At 42.8% G+C, this 21,486-nt stretch overlaps 1 protein-coding gene across 1 annotated transcript; it reads left to right on the forward strand.

Annotated features, from left to right (window-relative positions):
• The first annotated feature begins 563 nt into the window (after nt 1-563).
• MGST2 (microsomal glutathione S-transferase 2) lies at nt 564-19,237 on the forward strand. The gene is given in 7 exon segments (XM_064419259.1): nt 564-629; nt 7,445-7,481; nt 13,857-13,956; nt 15,161-15,230; nt 15,621-15,768; nt 16,536-16,611; nt 19,062-19,237. Coding segments are annotated over 7 exon segments (654 nt in total). The 3' UTR covers nt 19,219-19,237.
• The last annotated feature ends 2,249 nt before the right edge of the window (nt 19,238-21,486 follow it).

Consider the following 21,486-nt stretch of genomic DNA (forward strand, 5'->3'; position numbering starts at 1 on the left):
TGCAGCTCAGCTCGCTCAGTCTCTGGTCAGTCCCTCGGGGCTGGAAACGCCGCGGCCCAGGCCCGGCCCGGCGGCCACAGGTGGGGCTGCTCTGGGTGCTCCTCTGGCTGTTCAGCCCAGAGCAGGCTTGAACAGGTCCAAGAAAAATAAAAACACACAGTCCAGGGCACTTCTCTGTCTCAGCTAGCTAAAACTAGCTAAAAGCAAAAAAAGAGCTCTGTCCTACTGTCTGTCCATGAACAGACAACACAGTCCAGGAGCAGGAATGTGGAGGAATGAGTGCAGTCTGAAAACAAACTGCTTCTCTCTGGAAGAGAGTCTGAAAGATGTAAAACTTATTATTCAGTATAAACAGAACAAGACGACTGGGGATACAAGGACCATATAGTCAACCCAGGACACCCAGTAACGTCCTTTTCCTTCCTGTAGCGCGCATCCCCCTTGGCGCAGTTGGCACAACAGGCAGCAGGGGCACTGCTGGCTCCCGCTGGGGCAGAGGGCTGCAGGGATCCCCGTGACTGCAGGGCTGCTCCAACGCCAGCCCTGCGCCTCCCCAGGGGTTTATGGCGGCCCTGGGAAGAGAGGAAGGTGGGGATTCGGTTTCCCTGGGCTCTCATGTGCACGGTGTGGTACCCTGGCCATGGCCACCCTGGTGAGGTTCCAGTCCACCAGCAGCTGGGAGGTGGTCTCTCCAGAAAGAGAGGGAGAGAGGAGGTGTGGGCCCGGTCTCTTCCCCTGGAAGCACCCATGCTCATGGTGGGGATCTCTTCCGGCGAGGGCGGGTGTTGCAGAGGGAGTCCCAGTCCACCCAGCTCACTGTAAGCAGTGGCCTGGCCAACAGGCACTGAGGGGAGACTTCACAGCAGCGCTGAGCCCTGGGCAGGAGAAGTCCAGCACCAAACCCCACAACCATCATCTCTACAAGCCAGGCTAAGACTGGACCACATCCAGCTAAGAAACTGCCAAAACCACTGCCTCCCCAGCCCCCCTCCCCCAAGACAATCTGAAGGGTGTGCCAAAGTATTGTCTCTTAATCGATATCCATTTGCTGTTTCCATGACAACAAATGGGAAGAAAATTCCTTGAAGAAACCTAACCACCAACACTAGCAAATGCCAAAAAAATTAAATTTTAATTAAGAAGTAACATCACAACAATGGCCATAAGAAATTTAAAATGGACACATCTGCAAAATGATCTAAAATGCTTCTGTTTCCTTTTGAACATTCCTAAATCATGAATAATACTGAAATTGTACAACTTGAAGTACATTCTGATATTCTCTGTCTGTGGTCACACTGTGCTTATTTCAGGTATTTTATAACACTGCTTATTCAGTCATGCCCATGGATTGTAATGCACCCGTAGCTCTATCCACGAGGGCAACTAAGCACAATTTATATGCTGATGCACTTGAAAGTTAAGATAGTTAATAGGAAATGCTACTTCCCTACCTACATCTCCAGATTTTGTCAGGTAGGCATTCCCCCACCAATTTATTTATTGCTCTATTTATTTTCTCCAGTCATTTTTCTTTTGGCTTACCTAAGCAAGCCAAAAAGGAACAGTACCTATCAGAGAAAATCAACCAAAAGGTGAGCCTTGGTCCTTCTCTAGGGGAACAATGGGTTACAAATCTTTAGGGGGTCTGTGACATATTTTCAGAGCAGCATGTAAATTTGCCACTGACAGACTTTTGATTCTTTCTTGCTTGGTCCTTTCTTTAAGACACATTGACAAATAAAGTGTTGTCATGTCTGAAGTGTCATGGGCAAGGACCCCAATGTGAAAGCACCAATAAGCAGAGGAGAGCAAGGACAGGAGCACTTTACACATGATACTGATTGCACGGAGAAGAACCAGGCCACTGAGATCCAGGACTGTGAAATGTGTAAGACTGGTTAGGCATAGGCCTAACCAGAATGTCCCAGAAATGGGACATTCTATTTCATATTGATACAACACATAATAATAATAATGCAGTTTTCCACAAGCATCCTCTTACTCCTCAGGAAAATAACTAATGGATTTTACAAGATGAGGGGCTTTTTTTCTGTCACAGGAGTGAGAAGGTGGAATGGAAGGAAATATGTTTGCTATGTACAGCAGGGAGAAGTGCTACACCCTCATCTTAGAGGCCCCAGATCTCAGTGGAAGATACTCTGCTCTGTCTCTGAAGAAGATGAAAGTAGTTCTTATGCTGAGAAATGGAACAAAAAGCATTACCTAAAAATAAATATCTCAAGTCAATGCCACCTATTTCTACATTCCCTGTTTCAGAGCTGGCTAAATTAACCATATCAAGAAACATTTGGCTTGTTCAAAGAGTAATAAGGCCTTTCTGCAACTGGAATGGCTTTTATCCTAAAATCTGATAATTTATCAGCAGTTTTCTGTACTCTGCAATATCATTTCTCTCTGATTTGAGATAGGCAAATTAGTCAGCACAATATGTTAGCTGATTCAGACAGGGACCAAGGTGAGGACAGGGAAATTGCACTCCTTTGTTACCTGGTTTAATTCTTGTGAGCATCCATGTGAGACTTACTGCTTATGAGTTGAACTGATACAGCTCCAATTCTGTTTCCACCAGAAAACACAGAGGGATTTTCAAGATAAAGAAGACTGAAAACTAGGCCTGGCCAGGCTATGCTCATTCAAGGATTTCAAAGCACTTTTCAAATCACTTTCCAGAGTTTCACAAAACTCCTGATTGCAAGCTATGGAACCCAGCCAGCCTCCAGCATGTCCACAGCCACTCCTGAGTAGGTAGAACTGGGAAACTCTCTCAGATCTCTGTTTGGCTCTGGAGCAGTCTGTGCTTAGAAAGGGTGCAAGGTAAAAGAAACAAAAACCCATAAAGAATGTACTTTTCTCCTGGTCGGTGTAGATTCAGGAAAGAAATGGCTGAGAGTGGGTCTTTACTGCAGATCACTTCTGTTCTGGTTTGATTTCAGAGAACTCCCTCCTAAACAACCAACCTGCCTAGGCTAAGTGTGTCTGATTTGGAGCTTGTTTTCTTTGTCTGAGGAGCAGCAGGTCCACAATCTCCTCTTCCTTCTCTACTAGTGCAATCTCACAGAAATGCAAGATGCCCCTTTCTTGCAGGTATGTAGTGCCTCAGAACTGAGCCTTCATTTCTCTAAACAACTTAATTTCAAGGTCTTTCAAAGGTCTTAATTCCAAAAAGCCATTTCAAAAAGGCTGTCCTTAATAAGGCTGCTTGTAGGAAGACTAGATCTTTAAATGGATTCAGGATCACCACCTAACTGCTTTTAGGCTGACATTTGCAGTTGTCTCTACTCAGTATGAAGATAAGTGGGTGGATGTAGTGCAGGCAATATGCCACAGAGCTGTGGTCAGAAAGCATCTGTGCATGCAATTCCAATTGTTTATAAATATACAAACAATAATTAAATATACTGTCTAAGTAGTATAGTAACAAACTGACTCTGTGTGACAGTCACTTGCTGAACAAAACCACACATCTCGCTTGCCAGCCAGGCATCCTGAGCTCCCAAAGCGGTAATTTCGTAGAATAAAGGAGAGGCTTCTCTGGAAATTCCGAGAGTTCCCGTGGCAGAAGGCCACACCAGTAGTTCTGGCATACCCCAGCAGAGGGCAATGGCAGATTTGAGTCTGGCATGCAAAGCACCCCTACAGTAGAAAACGAAATTTTTCCTTTGCCTACCAGATCTTGTCACAAACTCTGTGCTAACAAAGGGGATAAATCCTATCTAGAGCAGAATCAAGGCCCAGTAGAAGACCTGGCAGCGTGTAATTAGCCAGCAACATGCATGAAGCTCTCCAGATCTGTCCTGAGTGACTGCAGTTTGTTAAGTAAAGAAAGGGCTTGGCAGCATTTTCACTGCAAGATCAGAAAACACATGTGGTCTGGCTTTCTTACTGTGCTCGTTTGGAGAGAAGGGATAAGTGAAGCTGTGTGTCTTCTTTGGTGCACCCACAAATGCAAACCAGAAAGACTGAGCTGGAAGTGGTGAATGTGGAGGAAGAAATGTCAAACAGGAAAAACCCTGGCGGCTTTATCTCAGTTAATGGGAGTGTTTTTGTTCTGAAATCTCAGTGTTAGACCTAAGGTCCTCCTGAAGGTGACAGAAAGTGATTCAGAGCAGACTTTTTTAGGTATATGTGCATGTAAACATAAGAACCACAATTTGAGGTAGTTAAGGCTGACTCACACTGGATTTTTTTACTTCTGAATGTAAAACCCTGTATGTCTCAATTTGGGGCTGAAAAATAGAAGCACTCAGAACCAGGAACCACTTTAAAAAAACCACCAATAAAACTGTATGTCATATACAGTGAAATGCAGTGACTATCCATTAATTATGTAGGCATGGTACAGAAGCAGAAAATGATATCTGTTTTGACCAAGGAAGGAAGTGAAGAAATGTTTACACATCCTTTCACGACAATAACCATAAATAACAAGTAAACAGCGACAGGAACAACTGCTCCAGTAATACTGCTGTCATTTGTTGTGCCTGCATCAGCAGACACTGTGAGGAAAAATCATGTTGGAGGAGAGAGAAATAGGTTGCCAAGCAACATGAGACCCCATCCAGGCCACCCCCTCCCCTGCTCAGGAGCAGACAAAGCTTCCTGGTACAAGTGCTCTGAAAGCTGAGCTGTCATCTGTCAGGGGAAAGTGGGCAAGTTGTGGGGTGAGGGAGCAGGAAAGGGAAGAGGGCAGAGCCTCCAGTTGGCAAGGTGAGGCTGCAGAGACCAAGGGAAGAAATGGCAGTTGTGCCAAGGTGGGGATGAGATAAAGAGCCGAGGACAGACAGGATGGACAGAAGCCAATTCAGGATGAAGTGGTCAACCTGGGAATATGCCTGCTTCAGAAGCACTTGGATAAACCCTGCTCCAGTGTGGAAGAGTTGAACCAGAGTGGGGTTTTCCTGGCTGGAGAGAGAGATGGAGGAGCATGGTAGAAGGACTCTGGAGAGGTTTTATTCTTTTTAAAACATGTCCGTGTAAATATGGCAATCACAACATCAGCTGCTTGGGTTATTTTTCTCAAGAGAGCTGACATCCAGGCCCTGCATGCTCTGCAACCTTCCTGATAGGAGCATGAGAGTACAGGACTGAACATCATGAGCCAATTCTTTCCTGACTTTTATACAGTATTGATGGAGATGGCACAAGGCTGCAGAAGGTGCAGTTCAGGGAAGAATTCAAACCTCTATCTACTACTCTATTTAATCCTTCCGAATCTGCTCTGCTGCTCCCATCATGCATGCATTCCCAGAGGATGGGGATGACAAATCAGATCTGTTGTAGTAACACTGCCACAAAGCAGGGACTCTGGACAGCCAGACCTTAAACTGAACTGGATAAAATTTGTCCTTCCTCTGAAACCCCACACAAAGACACCAGACATAGATTATAAATGGTATTTAGGAGGCAGAAAGAGGGAAAAATTGAATGAATAAGCATATTTTCTTCCTCTTTCACTTGTCTTATAGTTCTGATAAATTTAAAGCTGAGTATGATCTAGTGCCACACAGGCCCATGTTCTTTGTAATATATTGTTGAAAAGCAAAGTAAATTAATAAACTGCAGAGCCCACTACTGTTACTGCTGTAGCTAAACTGATTTTGATACATGAGCCAGCCTCATACATTGTAATGCATTGATTTACCCTATAAACATTTCCAGTGAAATATATGAGAGTTCAGGTATGTTTTCCCTTCGACCCAGAGGAGCCTCTCTGTTTTTCAGAGCCTGTCTTCTATGAGGTGTTCAAGAATAAAAGATGCTGCACTGCCACTTGTGACTGATCTTCAAGAAGTTGCACCCCAGCACAGGCTGAGCATTATCCTTTGCAAAGCTCTTTTCAGCTCTTCCAGAGTCAAACACTGAACAGCTTTGGCAGTGCAATTCCATTAAAAGTGTTTACTTGATCAGTCTGGTTTCATGCTTAAAATGGTTTTGGTCTCACTACCCCAGCCATCTTCTCTCTCATGACAGCAGTTCTGGTCAACACAGCTTCTCCTGAGAGAGGAGCCAGCCTCTTTGGCATGGTCACCAAGAGGCAATAAATACCACCCTTTCCAAACAGGACAGACTTACATTTGGTCAGACACCACCAGTGTCTCTCAATTACATGACATTTCACTGCTCAGAACCTCTGTTCCTGCCTCCTTTTATGTCAATCTTTGCTGGATTTTGCACATCCATCGCCATCTTGAAATTTGCATCTTCTGAATAAAGTCAGAAAAAAATACATCTTCAATGTTATCTGGCCTTAAATTGTTTAGCCCTTGTGGTTTTAACTTTTCAAATGACCAGCTCTGTTAGAGTTTTTCTTCACATTTATCTATCAGTAAGGTGACAATACTTCGAACACTTCTGTTCCAGCTCCTAAAAACCACAGAGACTATGTGGTCAGAAGGTCAATTCATATTACACCAAGAACTGCAATTAAAAGGCTTAAATCAGCAATTAAAGAGTTACTAAGTACATACATCAAACTTCTGTTATTACAGTATATCTACTCTTCCAATCTTTAGAAATAACAATATTAACACCCAAGAAATTAAATTTTGGCAAGGTAAAATAATGTCTTTAAAGTCTTTTTTATGTTAAAATCAGCAAGTTTGATGAAAGGCAATGAAATATCTCACTTTAACATCAGCTGTAGGAAGTCAAAATAAACATTATACTGGTTTTGTTCCAGTGGTCTTATGGGATCGTAAAGGCTAATGACATTAAGCTTTCTGTTAGGTGATGAAAAAATGTCCCTTTAGAGAATCTCATGCATAGTCTCAAAACTAGGCTGTAAGCCATAGGAAGTGTGTTCCAGGCAGTACGATGAGGGGAGGTATTCCTTTCTCTCTTTGTCAGTTGTTTTACCCTTTGAACTAGCCTGAACAGTTCCTTTCTGCAGGCTGACTGCTCGTGCCTGCTGTGCTGCCCATCAGAGCCTACGTCATGCATGTTCAGCAGAACCTGTAAGTCAAGTAGGGACAGCACAAAGCTCTGCTCCTCCCTCATGTGTCCCACACCAGCTGCTTCTGAGGGGCACTGCTGGTGATGGACACAGACCCTTTACAAAACAGAACAAAAAGGCTTTGCTCCCAAAGAGGCTGCAACTGAAATCTAAAGATAAAGGAACAGCTGAATCCACAGAGGCAAGAAAGGCTGGTTTTGTTCTTTCCGTGCTTTCAAACAGGCAAGAAGTAGGCAGGGCTGAACTTTTTCAGGAACAAAACCTGGCCGTAATTTTGCACTCCTGTTTTGAGAAGCTAGTCTGTTTTATTTTCGGGGTAGGCCTTTGTTGCAATGCTGAAAAGTACTCCAAGTCTCCCACCTGTTGTTTTACCTTATTGCTCACTGAAGCGCTCTCTCCCATACACACATCCTGTTGGCACACAGGAACTGCTGGGAACATGGCTGGTAATTTAATTCTGGCTTGCAGCTGGCAGCTGTCTCTCTTCTTTCCACCTTCCAGCAATGTAAGAAAGAGCTGCGGGCTGCATGACTGGGGTTTGGGGAGGTTTCCGCTGGTTCTGAAGTATGGGAATTATTTTATGATAAACTGGTTGCTCTGCAACTTTAATTTCTGAGAAATCCTAAAATTTTTCTCACCAGAGCATTGTTTACTCTCTCTGTAGTCTGAGAGGGAGTTGGGTCAGTGGGACAGATTACTTTTCCCTGTTGGATAAACTGATTTGTTTTCAATTCTCTTTTGTTTGTTGGCTTCTTGGAACCATACTATTATCAGAGCTTCTAACTAGCTGTAAAGTTACCCCAAAGCCATGTTGTGTCTTGATTTGAATAATATTTAGGCACCTACACAATGAAAACATCAAAAATGAGACTAAATCTGTGAAATCAAATACACCAGTACTGGACTGAAAGTGCTGTAAAAAAATATTTCCAGTGAAAAAGACACATACTCAGTATCTGAAATGAAATAAGAAAGGAAATCTTTACATCAGGCAACAAAATCATCAGATATTACATCCTATGTTCTCATCATTACATTTCTTTAAGAAGTAAATTGACTTATTTTATGCTCTGCTGATATGCCTCTGAGAATCAAGGAATGGGCTGCCCAGGGAAGTGGTGGGATCGCCATTCCTGGAAGCATTCAAAAGGCATGTGGATGTGGCTTAATGGTGACCATGGCAGTGCTGGGTTAAGGGTTGTACTCGAGGATCTTGGAGGTCTTTTCCTACCTCAGTGGTTCTATTCCATGATTAGAAGGGGGCAAGTTCTGAGAAGCTATTTTTGCTATGCATCAATCAAAAACTGCAGTATAATTTTTACTGCTTGACATTATTTTCTTTGAAATATGTTGATTCATATAGTTGTGTTTACACCAGGGAACAAGACACATTTTGAAGGCATTTGTGCTATACTAGCATGAAATTTAGAGCAAGTTAAAAATAATTACTCTGCTTTTTTTCTGAAATAGTACTGACACCTTATCTAGCAAACCATCAGTGTGGCTTGATTATTTGTTTATTTGTTCTCAAAGCCTCAGCTACTGAAACAACATTTGTACCCAGCAGAAAGAAAAAGTTTGAGAACGTGACCCTTCCAGTTAAAAAAAACCAAACCAACACAACAGAAGGCAAATAAAAAGCACTGAAAATTTACATTCTCTTTTTCTGTCATCAGATCAGCACCAATATACCCTGTGATCTTAACGTTTTTATGTGGTGGTAATGCTTATCATCAACTTCTGAGAAAGTTCAGCTTGCCTGCCTTGATTTTTAACCTGAAAGTGTGAAGGATTTCACACAACCAGCCAAAAACCCAGACATTATTCAGAAAACTATCTTGAAAACTCAAGGAGTTCTGCAGATACTGACACAGTGAAGGGAGGTGAAAAATATGTTCTTTATGATGGACAGCCTACATTAGTTAATCTTAGTTAAAATCACAGAAAAGATGATATAACCTGGAGTTGCATTTACACTGCAATCTGACTTCAAGCCCAAAGAGAAATTTGTGCAAGAATCTGACCAGCTGACCTGATATAAACTATCACAGCTTTCCATCATGGGTAACCCAGCACAGATTAGTTCATGGCAGTTCAGATGAATGTTGTGAAACCAGAACTGCAAGTGCATGTTATAACCAGTTCATGTAAAGGGAGCAGCCTAACCTGTGACCTTTTCCTGGGAACTAAATGCAACATGCAGAGCACTCAGTGGTCTGTTTGCTTTTCTGTTTATTCTTCTGAGCTTCCAGTCCTGACTTAGAAAGGTGCTAATGGGCAATACCACCTCCCTGGAGCAGTGATGGAAGTCAGGCTTCACTTAGCAGCCATCAGAAGTACAAGATTAAGTGTCTCAGAACCAGGAGTTATTCAAAGAATCAGGTCAGTTGAATATTAAGTTGTGCAAGGAATGCTCCAGGGTAGAAAGAAGGAACTGGTACAATGCAGGAACTGGTTTCCAGTCATGAATCTAGTTTTAGACAGTTGAGATTTGCTTGAGAGATTAGTGTTTTACAGACTGATGGGAAAACAAGAGAATCCAATGAAAGAGCAGAATTAATCCCAGTCATTGATACAGGAAAAAGCAGGGACACAGGAGTCCCACTACTCACCTAATCTGAAGGATGTCACTGAACTAGCCACCTTAAAATTATTTTTTAGTAATTCCAGGATCTAGGAAGACATTATTAAAAACTAATTGCTTTTGTTGAATGGTTTGTTTCTTTTCAGGTTGTTAGGCCAAGCCATGCAAATTAATATGCACTATCATACACTGTGATACAGGTAGCAGCTTCTCCACAGGCTTTTTAAACATAATAAATGTTTGAGAGTAATGTTCTTTGAAAGCCTCCTTTGTCCCATGTTTTCAGAGTAAAGGTATTGGCTCAGTAACCATAAATGCTACCTGAACATGAAAACAAAAAAAAAGGCATACAAAGGCAAGTCAAGCATGCTTTATAACTTCTTCAGTCATATTTCATTTAGCCTGTTAGAATTTAACAACTTGATACAGGGGGAAGAAAAGCTATGAAAATCTTTACTTACTCCTGCTGCACTGCTTTCTTGTTAAACCATCACAAAATGTAAATTTGGAGTTACACTGCTACTTCCCATTCATCAGGGGGTGTAAGAGCTGTGATGAGAAATGCAGGACTCCAGGCAGCTCTTCCAAATGCAGTTTATTACATGCAAGACAGCAGTTACAGCAGTCCAGGGTTGTGGGTGACAGAGCCTGTGCCCACAGCTGTCAGCCTGGGGACCCTTAGCTTAGGTTACAAATGCATTATGTACTTTTCTTTGCTGAGCATCTTAATATAGTAGAACCAATCTATACCTTAACCTTTATCTACAGCCTATCATAACTACTGTAATTACCATATTCATGTTACTATTCTCCAGTCACTAAAAGTTAGTACATTACAGTTTAAGCTAGAAGTTGTTTTTCAGTTTTCCTGCAGTGGAAAATTCTGAGACCTTTTTTCTACTTGCAACAGCTGCTGACTTGTTTTCCTGTGCTAACTTTCTGCTTGGTAAAAACATCTTCTTATTAGAGGTGGGTTTATCCTTTGCTCTAAGTCATAAAAACCCCCTTCTAACTAACATACCCTTTGCCTCCTTGGTTATCCATCAAGACTGGTTCAGCAGTTCCTTTCTTCTATATCAAAACTTGCTTCCATCTCTATTCCTTCCTCAGTTTCTACATTCAAACATATTTCTGCTAAGCATGCATATCTGTGAGACTTTCTTGTCAAACTTTCATCCTTCCCAACAGGGGGGAACCAAAAGGCAAGTCCTGTGCAGGTAACAAAACCCATGGTGATGATTCCTCTCCTGAGCAGTTTTCATGTAGCTGGTTGGTACCTGTCTTGCTCTGCACACTTGTCTCACCTGTGGATGACCATGTGGGTAACCAGTCTCCCATGTCCCTCAAACTTGCTGCCCGAGCAGTAGCAAGGCATTACAGCTGAGGCCAGGGTTATACCATGGCCTTGATGATTTGTTTTGGTTAATTGTACTGAACCAACAAAGAGGATTTGGCCCTACAGTGTCTTAACCTTCTTATTTCGCGCAATAAGTTTATTTTGTCCAGCACTCATTCAATGTTTAAAAAAAAAACCCCAAAACAAAACCAAAACTGCTTTGGATGCAGTGAGCTGCCTTGGCTTACCTTAGTTCCTCAGTAGAAAACCTGGTCCCAGATTGATTGTATGCCTTGAATGGCTCCGTGCCATCATAAAATGAGGATCACATTGCTGGTTCAAAGTGCCATTGCACTCAACACTACAGCTCACCTAACATTTTGACCAATCCCAAACCTGTGGGAGAGCAGGGGGTCTTCCTGGATACAAATACAAAGAAGGGTCCTGTTTATGGAGCTGAGCTGCCCTGACTGTTCTCTGGAGGGAAAGGTTAAGGGGTCACTTGAGCATGGCTTGTGATTACTTATGTGGGGAGAAGACAGATGGGAAAATGTTTTTTGGGGTGTGTTGATTTGACACAGACTGGTTTTTGGTAGCAGGGGAGGGCCACAGAAGTGGCTTCTGTGAGAAGCTGCTGGAAGCTTCCACTGTGGCCAAGAGAAGCAATCTCTGATGGCTCTGAAGGTGGACTTGCTGCTGGCCCAGTCACAGAAGTTGGTAACACCTCTGTGATGACATATTTAAGAAAATAAATATACATATACATAAATATATATACATATACATAAACATATGTATATTTTTTTCCAGGGGTGGCAAAGCGCCGTTGCTGGGGCCATCCTGGCGCTGCTGTGGCCGCCACTGCCTGCGCCATGGTGGCAGCGGAGACGTGATGAGCAACTCCCCGACACAGAACCTGGGTGAGATCAACCTCTCAGTGCTTTGGGATCCTGCAGGAACCCTTGAATTGGTGGAACTTGTTGGCAGTGGTACCTACAAGCAGCAGTTTTTCTTCTAGTCAGAGAAGAGGAGGAAGTGAGGACACAAGAGGGAAAACAACAAGGCAAGGTCAGTGGGAAAGAGGGGGAGGAGGTGCTCCAAGAGTTGGAGCTGACATTCCTCTGTGAGTCACAGTGAGGGCTGTGGTGAAACAAACTGTCCCCCTCTAATGCATGAAGTTCATGGGGGATGCAGAAATCTACTCACAGCCCATGGGAAAGGTGCTCATATCAGAGTGTGTGGATGCCAGAGAAAGCTGTGATCCAGTGGGAGACCTGAATGGAGAGAGAGGGCCCCTGTTTCCAGAGATAGACAGAGAAGGCCCTTGCTTCCAAACTAGAGCAGCCTATCCTTAAAAGACTGCACACTGTAGACAGTTTTGGGAAGACTGTTTGCCTGTGGGAGGGATCCCACAGCACAGCGGAGAAAAAATTCCTCTCCCTGAGCAAATAGAAGCTCTTGAGTGATGAACTGGCCACAACCCCCATGCCTATCTCCCTGTGTTGTTGGTGGGAAGGAGGGAGGGGCTGGGGGGGAAAAAGCTGTTTTAAGGCTTATTTCGCTTCTCATTATCCTCCTCTGACTCTATCAATAATAAATTTACTTTATGCCTTTAAATTTGAACCCATTTTGCCTTTAGAGTGTTTTTCTCCCAATCCTTATCTCAGCTCATGAAACCTTTGTTAATTTTTTTCTCCCCTCTCCTCTGCCCAAATATATATGCAGGAGAGGGTAAGCAATTGACTCTCGTGGGTGGCTGACATTTGGCCAGTGTCAAACCACGACATTGGGGCAAAGGCAAACAAGGTCACTAGCCACAAGGCTGAGATGCACAGGGCAGCACCACTAATATTTCTAGCGGTATTTTAGTGCCACTGATTCCACAAGGGAATACAGAAGGTATTTCCTAGGCTCCCCCCTTAGACAAGTTCTTTTAGTGGGCTCACTTGGGTGCCTGGTTTCTGGATCCAGGTGGATGAGGTACAAGGTGGGCAGTGACCTTCTCATACAGGGTGGCTATGACAAGGCCAGGAAAATAATAATATTAACTCCAGGTAATAATAATATTAACTCCAGGTACCCAGGGAACTTAAAAGGCAAACAGGGTGTTTCCCAATAGCTCTGCTGCATACAGCATATTGCTATGTATTTCCTTTTGTCCCTGTGACAGCCTCTGTTCAGCTGTCACAGGGAGACCTCTGTAATGAGGGCATCAGTAAAATGAGGTATGCATATGTATGTGAGATGTGTTCTTAGCATGCTGATCAGAAGTGTAGGGATTGGTTTGGGAGTTTTTGGTAAGTTTAGTCACTGTACACAGTAAATAATCTCTTCTTTTCATGACACTATTCTAAAAAGTGCTTTTTACAAAACAGGAAAGTACTATCAGCTCCAGACAGTAGAGGAAAAACAGCATAAGTCTTCTAAGAGATAGCTCTCAGAGTCTCCAGCAGATCAGATGGAGAGCAAGGAACATGCTACAGCCTCCCCAGTTGCAACTCTCTCTGCTCTTTCCAACAGACTGAATTTTGAGAGTCTAAGACAGATGGAAAAATCAAGTGCTGTACGTTATGATTAAACAACTTTAAATAGGCAGCTATCAGATTTTTGTTTCCAAAGACTGTAATGCTGCCCAATACTTCCAACCCTCATAGCTCTTAATGTCACTAAACAGAAATGATCATATGTCAGTCAAAGCAGTGGGGCAGTGACCCCCAGAAAATGCTAAGTTGGAAGGAATCCACAAGAATCAATTATTGAGTCCAACTCAAATGCCACTCTTGAAGTTTAAGTTTTAACTTCTGTAAAGAAAAACTAGTTTGCCTAATATTGGTCTTTCTCTGGAAAAAGCTGAAAAATAATGGCCTCCATTACAAAAATTAAATTAAAAAATTATGTGTTAGAGATGCAACTGAACCAAAAGAACTGTGTCATGTGTGAGCCCTTATTTTGGCTTGAAGGTCATTTTGCTTGGCTGGTGGGGAAATTAAGAATGAAGCACAAGGTCATGCCCCTGGCTGTCACTGGAGCTCCAGAATTTGACAGAGCATTTCACATGCACACTAAATCTAGAGATCATTAAGATGGTAGCAGTGAATAACAATTCAGTCCAGAAGATAAGCAAAAACTTTATCTTAAAAAGTCAACTTTTCTTTGCAACTTTTGCTAAAAGACCAAACAAACAAACAAACAAAAAAAAAAAAACAGATGGCTTTTCAAATGGTTCAGCTATTATTTTAATAATAATGGGGTAAGTTAGCTCATTTCAAAGTTGCTGCTCAAATTCTGATTAACTAGGTAATCAGATTACCCAAACTTAACTGGGGTCTGAGATCCAACAGATTGTAACCTAGGGCATTCAGGTGTTCTGGATGTAGCAAGCTGTGCTGTCAGTTCTTGGGCTGTGGGTAACATCACAGATGAAGATGAGCAAAGAAAACCTGTGTCTGCAGTGGGTAATGGTGGAATATCCTATCTAAGAAGACTATTTTCATAAAGAGCTTCAGTTTTTAGAGGACTTCAGTGATTAACTAATGACCCTCTGCAAAATTACTTATATTTATTTCAAACAATCTCATATGCTGTAACTGTAGTTGTAGTGGATAACAATAATCAGACATACTATGCATTAGACAACTTGTTAGATAACATGATTCATTAGACACAGAAGTTTGCCTAATTCCTTAAAAAGAAATTAATTCAGAACCACTGAGAAGAAATATACAAACAATATATTAATGGGAAAACTGATGTCCACAAATAAAGGTGTTATGGTCCTTGCCATAAGAAAATGGTGTGCTGTCTGTGTCTTCATAAAGGCAACTGGCCTCAGCAGAGTAATCCAAATTCCTCTGGCAGTCCAAGTAATGCTGGCACACAAAACTTGCATACCAGCAAGTGTGGAGATAAGTGATTAACATCATAAGTGATTAACATCATAAGTGATTAACTGGAATTCCTGGCTGTCTTTGATGTACAGCCACTTGATTGAGGATTATTTGTCCTATTTATTTCATGTAGTTGGGATCCAGATCCTTGCCTAAGTTTAAACGCCAGGAAAATATTTTAAACAGCTTGTATCAGAGATTTCAAAAATGAGAAATTTTAGGAGTACCTAATGATGGCTTGACTGTATTCCCACTGGATATGACTTTAGCATTAACTTTAGTGGCAACAAAACAAGGCCAAAGATGACTCTCCTTGAAAATCCCACCCATAGTTCTTTTCCTTTCCAGACTAATGTTCTTTCAAATTTATTCTGCAGACAAAACTGTGTGGAGTTTTACCCAATATTCTTGACTGGCCTCTGGACTGCAGGATGTTTTTCAATCAAGGTAAATACTTTCTGCTTTTATAGTGGACAGACAAGTTTTACATAACTTTTTAAAATGTTGGGATTATCAGGAAGTAATTGACTGTAGACATATTTTCCCCTACTTTTAATTAACACAGCCTTCCTAGAAGAACGCTCAGTGACACTGAAATCCCCATGGCATTTCAGAGAGCCCCACCAGCTTTCTCTTCTCTCTCCAAACCAAGGAGCTCTCATAGAGTAAAACTTGTGACAGTTACTATTACTCCCAACTAATATTTTAGAAGCATGAAGTCTGTGGGCTGGGGAAAGGATAACCAGCTCATGTCCATCACTCCTCTCTTTCCTAAACAACTTCTCCATTTTCTCTCTGCTCCAAACCAGTAATTTTTTGTTTGGGGCTTTCTTACAGTCCTATCTCCACTATAAATCTACTGTAAATCCAAAGAAGCACCACTTAAGTCAAAAAATTGGATATGAAATAATACACATGTTCATGGACAGACACTTGAATCAGGGAAGATCACAGTTGCTAGCCAGCAACACAGGTGCTGTCACATGTAAGAAATGAAAGATTCTGATAACCTTCCCTTGAAGTAATGTTTCAGCTATGTCCCACAGGTTTGTTTACAGGAGTTAATCCAGCACACAGTGAAAGCTGTCCTCTGTAATACACACACAGAGTTTAAAACCACAAAATTAACTAGCACTGCTTAGTCCTGGATAATACAACTCACCTCCATACCCTGCTATCAATCAAGTGGAGGTGACTTTATACTCTTCCCTCAGGGAGGTCAGAAAGCTAACTTCACTACAGCTTCCTTCCATGTCCTTGGATAAAAGCTGCTATACAAATGCAAAGCAGGTTATTAACAACATAAATAGGATTCTCTTCCCAAAACAAACACCCTCCCCTTAGCACAAACTGCCATAATAATACAAAATGACAGAGCCGGGTCAAGCCACAGTGCTTCAAACCACTATCCTGTTTCTGGGATAACCACCAAACTGGGGGGAATTAAGATTCCTGTCAGTTCCTGAGATGTCCCTTTGAAGGAACGCTTTTGGATATTTTCAGGCAGTCCTACATCCACCCCTATCTGTAAACCCATATGGAGAGCCTCTTGCACTGACTGTGTAAGAATACATACATCTCTTTTGAATGATTCTTTCCCAAGGTAACTTCCCAAGTTATGGGTAGCTGTAAAAATTCCCAACGCAATATAACTAAAAACCATAACTAGAGTGGTTAACTGTCTACAATCCTCATTTTTTAGTTTTCTGACTGTTTCCCCCACCATATTAATATTTTCTTTCTTTGAATTAGCTTTCTTTTGGGGTATGCTGTACAGGTTTGCTTGCTACAAGTACTTCCATGGTTATGTCCAGTCTGTGAAAGGAAGGTAAGAAATTCCCAACTGGATGCAGGCTAACAGCTCCAGGCTGTGGTCTGAAGCTGGGCTGAGAGTCAAGGACTGGCAGTGAAAAGTGATTATAATTGAATGCAACATGTGTAAAGTGCCAGCATTGGGTCTGGAAGCCCTCAGGGAAGAGAGCTGGGTGTTACAGCAGAAGCCTATGTCAGGATGTGCATGTGCTGCAGGCCAGGAGAGAGAAGAGTTTTGATGCTCACCTTGTGGACACGTGCTTTGTACTGAGCATAATTTACAACAACATCCACAGAGATCTGGAAACAGAAGCACAGCTTTGCACATCAGGACTGCTGTAGCATGGGAAGCTGCTCGTGCAAGGCTTGCACCATGCCTGCCTGTCTGCTATCTACATTTTCCCTCAGTTTGTCACATTAACACCTTTTCTCTAGCCAAACAAGTTGCACTAAAGGAAGCAACAAATCTGGCTTTGAATGCTGATGAAGCTTCACCAAGCAGGTAAGAGAACAGGGCTCCAGATAGGCGTACATTAATGAATGTCGAGTGCACAGCATCTCCTGATATGAATTCTGATTTGACAAACATTGGCAGTATGGTTTGTTCCATTTCACTGAAGGCACTGCACTGTCTTCTGTGTCCTGATCTAAGGCTCTCTTCCACCATCTATCATCAGTCACAAGAAGAAAATAGTGCAATGTCATAAAATTAAAAGATTTGCCATGTCTTCTAGAGGAAGATACAAAACAATCAGACTCTTCTGTAGTGAATCATCCTGCAGCAGCATGAAGACTGTCCTACAGGGCTATTTTCTATGGCTTGTGTACTGATGTTCCCATTCTCCTTCACTACAGCTCCACCAATCCTTTATGTTCTTTGGAAGAGCTGCTGCTGGGGAGAAGGGGGAAGCTTTTTTCCAGAGCAAATATGTGGAGAGAGTTTCATATCTCCCAGTAAGAAATGCAATAATTCAAATAGTGCAATGAACACCAGTTAGAAGACTTGCAACTGCTAAGGATGTTTGGGGAGCAGAAACACATAAATATATGAACAAACAGATCATAATAGACTTTTCTTTAATCAACAAATGAAAAAGTCCTTTGTTCATGAAATCTTGGCCATGCTTTACTTCAGTACTCTTAAACCAGTCGATTCAGCCTCTCAAGGAACCTGTAGAAGAGTAGCTGGCTTTATTATTAGACAGTTTCACACTTTGGTGAAACTAATTTTAAATCAAACAGAGGATGTTAAAAGCCAGCCTGGCAGCCCTGGGAAATGGTTTTGCTGCAAGGGCTGCTAGTTATAAAGACAAACCTGGTATGCATCCTCAAAGAAGGCCTAAGCTAAAGACTCTTTTCATGCTCTCTTGAAACTGAGAAAATACTTCACCATTTTCATCTAGACATGGCATGCCTAGAAAGGCTACTTATATCAAGTCTTTAGGCATCTAAATCTTAGGTGAGATTCTCAGACTCTTCCTTTCTTGTCCAGAAATCCATCTCTAAACCATAGTGATCACCAGTTGCAGCAGGCTCATGGCCTGCAAGGCTTCCCTGGAGGCCAGAAATCTAAGATAGGAAATGCCAATGATGACTGGACCTTAGAAGCCCCTCTCTTCCACCTTTGAACCTTTGCTTATCTCTCTGTAAGCCTGTAGGTCACTTTCCTCTGACCCTTAATATTGAACAATTTCCAAAACCCCTGTAAGGTACATAAACCCCTACTTCTGCTCAGTTCAGGAGAAGAGCTGTCACTGAGAACCTTCGTGGGGGACACCAATAAATAATTCTTTAGAATCTCACACAGCCTTCTCCTCTCTCTCCCGGCATCTGCTGCGGCACCAGCAAGCTAAAGAGCTGAAATCACAAAGAGCTGATAATCACTAAGAGCTGAAATCACTTGAGCTTGCTAAGGTTGCCTGCGGCTGGGAGCTGCTTGGGAACTCAGGCTGTGCTGAGAACCACTGAGCTATCTGGACCAAGGCAGCCCTCCGGGCATACCCCAGCTGGAAGCAGCCGTATTAACCAGCAGCAGATCTCCCAGCTCAGCAGAGGGTACCTGCCCAATAGATGTGGATGTAAGAGACACACACATCTCTCCCTCAGCTCCTTCAGGCTTCTTTCTCACACCTACACCTGGAGTTGCAATTAGGTGCTCAAGATTTTCTGTGGCTTTACCTACAAGTCTTCATGTCACAGGATGAGGTAGCCTCATCCTGGAGCCAGCTCTTAACTTCCACATGAAAATTCAGAACCACTAGGGGAAAGTTTTCCTTTAGAGAGGGTGTTAGGAATCTCTTGTCTGTTGCAAAATCATGCATGGGAAAGGTTTATTACTGAAACCCCCCCCAGGGCAGTGTTCCAGCCATGGTCCTTTCTGATTCCAGAGACTTCAACTGTTTTGGACCAGTAGTTTCACTATAACATAACATGGACAGCTCATAACTTTCTGCATTTCACTTTGAGGTTAACAGGGTTTTTTTAAATTTTATTTTTTTATTTGAGTGTGATAATTCTGATTTCCTTGATAACCCTGGGTGCAGCTGGGATTGTCAACAGCTTTCTGGATGAATACCTGGACTTCAGCGTATGGATTGCTTTGAATGTGCTTTTTAAAAAATAAATGAACATGGATGTTTTGCCTGAACCCCAAAAATATGATAAGCTACATGTGAATAAAACATCAGAGCTCTTTCCAACACCTCATTGTAATGTAAAATGCATGTTTTATCCTGAACTGTTTACACTTGCTCCTTTCCCTACTCTCTTGGGAAAGTTAGTAAGACAGAATGTCATGTCACATCTACACTTGCAATTAAATGTTCTCTTTCCCTGTATAGTATTGCAACCCTGCAAACAAATCACATAAAACTAAACCCATTAATTTACTAAGTGATTTAGTTGCAACTGGCACTGCAAGCATCAGTCCATCTTACCCACTGTCCTTCAGTGTTGCCAATGCTTCTGTCTTCCCGCACTGCTCTTCATTTCCCCCAGCTGTGCCTTCTGTTTTCTGCAAATGTAAAAACATTTCCATGCAATATGCTGCTGCAAGATCCCGATTTTCCAAGTATATCCAATCCAATTCCTGTACAAGCATATATGGAAACACTGCTTACTTCAGAAAAATGGTTAAAGCTTTACTTGGCATTAAGTGTCTACAAAGGACTTTTGGATTTTATTTTTTGGAATGTGCTTACAGTTCAACATGTGCTCAAACATTCTTGTGGAAGTGGGGCCCTCCATGGGCATATCCCAGGCCTCACAGGAAACCTCCTGAAGACAAGCCCAAAACATGGCACTTGTGAAGGGGAGAGCCATCGCAGACACAAAGAAAACACAGATGCTCGTGTGACAATTAGATGCACTGCATTGTTTCCCACCAAGGCACAGATGGCTGGGGTGTGAGAAAGACTAGACAAACATTCTCGGATTCCCAGAGAACGACCACAGCTCTGGGAATCAGAAAGTCACAGTGAAAAGTAAACTGACTTTAAAAACAGTTTTCTGCCAGAAGAAGGGAGAAGTCATGGCTTACCTCTGTGAGCTCAAAGTACGCCAATGACCAATTTAAACTATGTAGAAGAACAGTGATGCAAGGCCATGCCTGTTTTGGCAGTTCCTGATAATTCAAATTATTTAGGCAATGCTGAATATACGCATGAGAGAGCCAGCAGGACGAAATTTACCTTGTCAGTCCTCTGAAGACAAGATTTGGCAAAAAATACTGCATATTTATAGTGGTGTTCAGTCAAATCTATATAATGAACATGCTTATTGTCTCTCCATAGTGTAGTGGGGTTGATAACCAGACCACAAGATAATTGAGAGGTGGATTAGATTCATAATAACCTTTCATATTAAAAAGGTGGAAGGTATGGACACATGGAAGTGAGACTAGAATGAGGTAATCTTTAAGGTTCCTTCATCCTGTGATTTTATTAAATTAGCTCATGATAAAAAGACACAACCTAGTGCCTGCAGGTAGCAAAGGCTGAAATGGTATTGAAAACCATAAGATGAAACACGTACAAAGATGCAAGACCTGAGTCCACCAAGGTTTGTTGAGGGGAAAAGGGCAGATCATGTTGGTGAACAGGCTGGAGCTGACGTGGCTGCAGAAAGGGTGGCTCTCCATCACCTACCTTCAGGGAGAAAGCACATCAGGGCCAGATTTAACAACCACAGAAATCACCAGAAATGCTGCCACTAATTTTCCATCCGTGGGGTGAAATATGAAAAATCCACCTACCAACCTGCCAGTGATGCCTTCAGCGAGTCACAGTGCTGGAGGTTAGGATTTTTCCTTTTTTTTTTTTCTTTGTCTCAGGGAATTTTCTCTCATTTGCCACTGCTTCTCCTTACCATGAGTGAGTCTTCACTCACAGGAGCGGCCACTGAACCGGGACATTTCCAACACCAGATCTCACTGGGAACCCCTCACCATCTGCTTGGGTGCCTCAGGAGAAAACCCGGGACCCTGACCCTCAACCCTGGCCAGGGGAAGCCTCTCCTGGCTGCTTGTGGGAGCCTGGCAGCTGCTGCCCAGCCCTGCTGTTTTCTGCTGCTGCTTTGGGCTTTTTGCTACGCTTTATCCCAACATCCCATGTCCGCTCCACCCCCGCGGCTCCTGGCACGGCTTTGGAGTTTTTACTACACTTTGTTGGCCACCCTGGGCGTGCTCGCCTCTGCTGCTCTGAGGTTCCTGCTGCAGTCCCTTACAGACCCGGAGGGGCACTGACACCGGCTGCTCCCTGTGGTTTTACAAAGGAAAGCCCCTTCTCTCCTCCCTCCCTCCCTCCCGCCGCCGGAGCCGCCATGGCCGTGTGGGGAGGCGGCCGAGCCGGCGGCACAGCGCCCCCTGCAGGCGCGGGGGAATCCTGGCAGCCGC

This window comes from Passer domesticus, chromosome 4 (assembly GCF_036417665.1).
Source record: "Passer domesticus isolate bPasDom1 chromosome 4, bPasDom1.hap1, whole genome shotgun sequence".
NCBI classification, from domain to species: Eukaryota; Metazoa; Chordata; class Aves; order Passeriformes; family Passeridae; genus Passer; species Passer domesticus.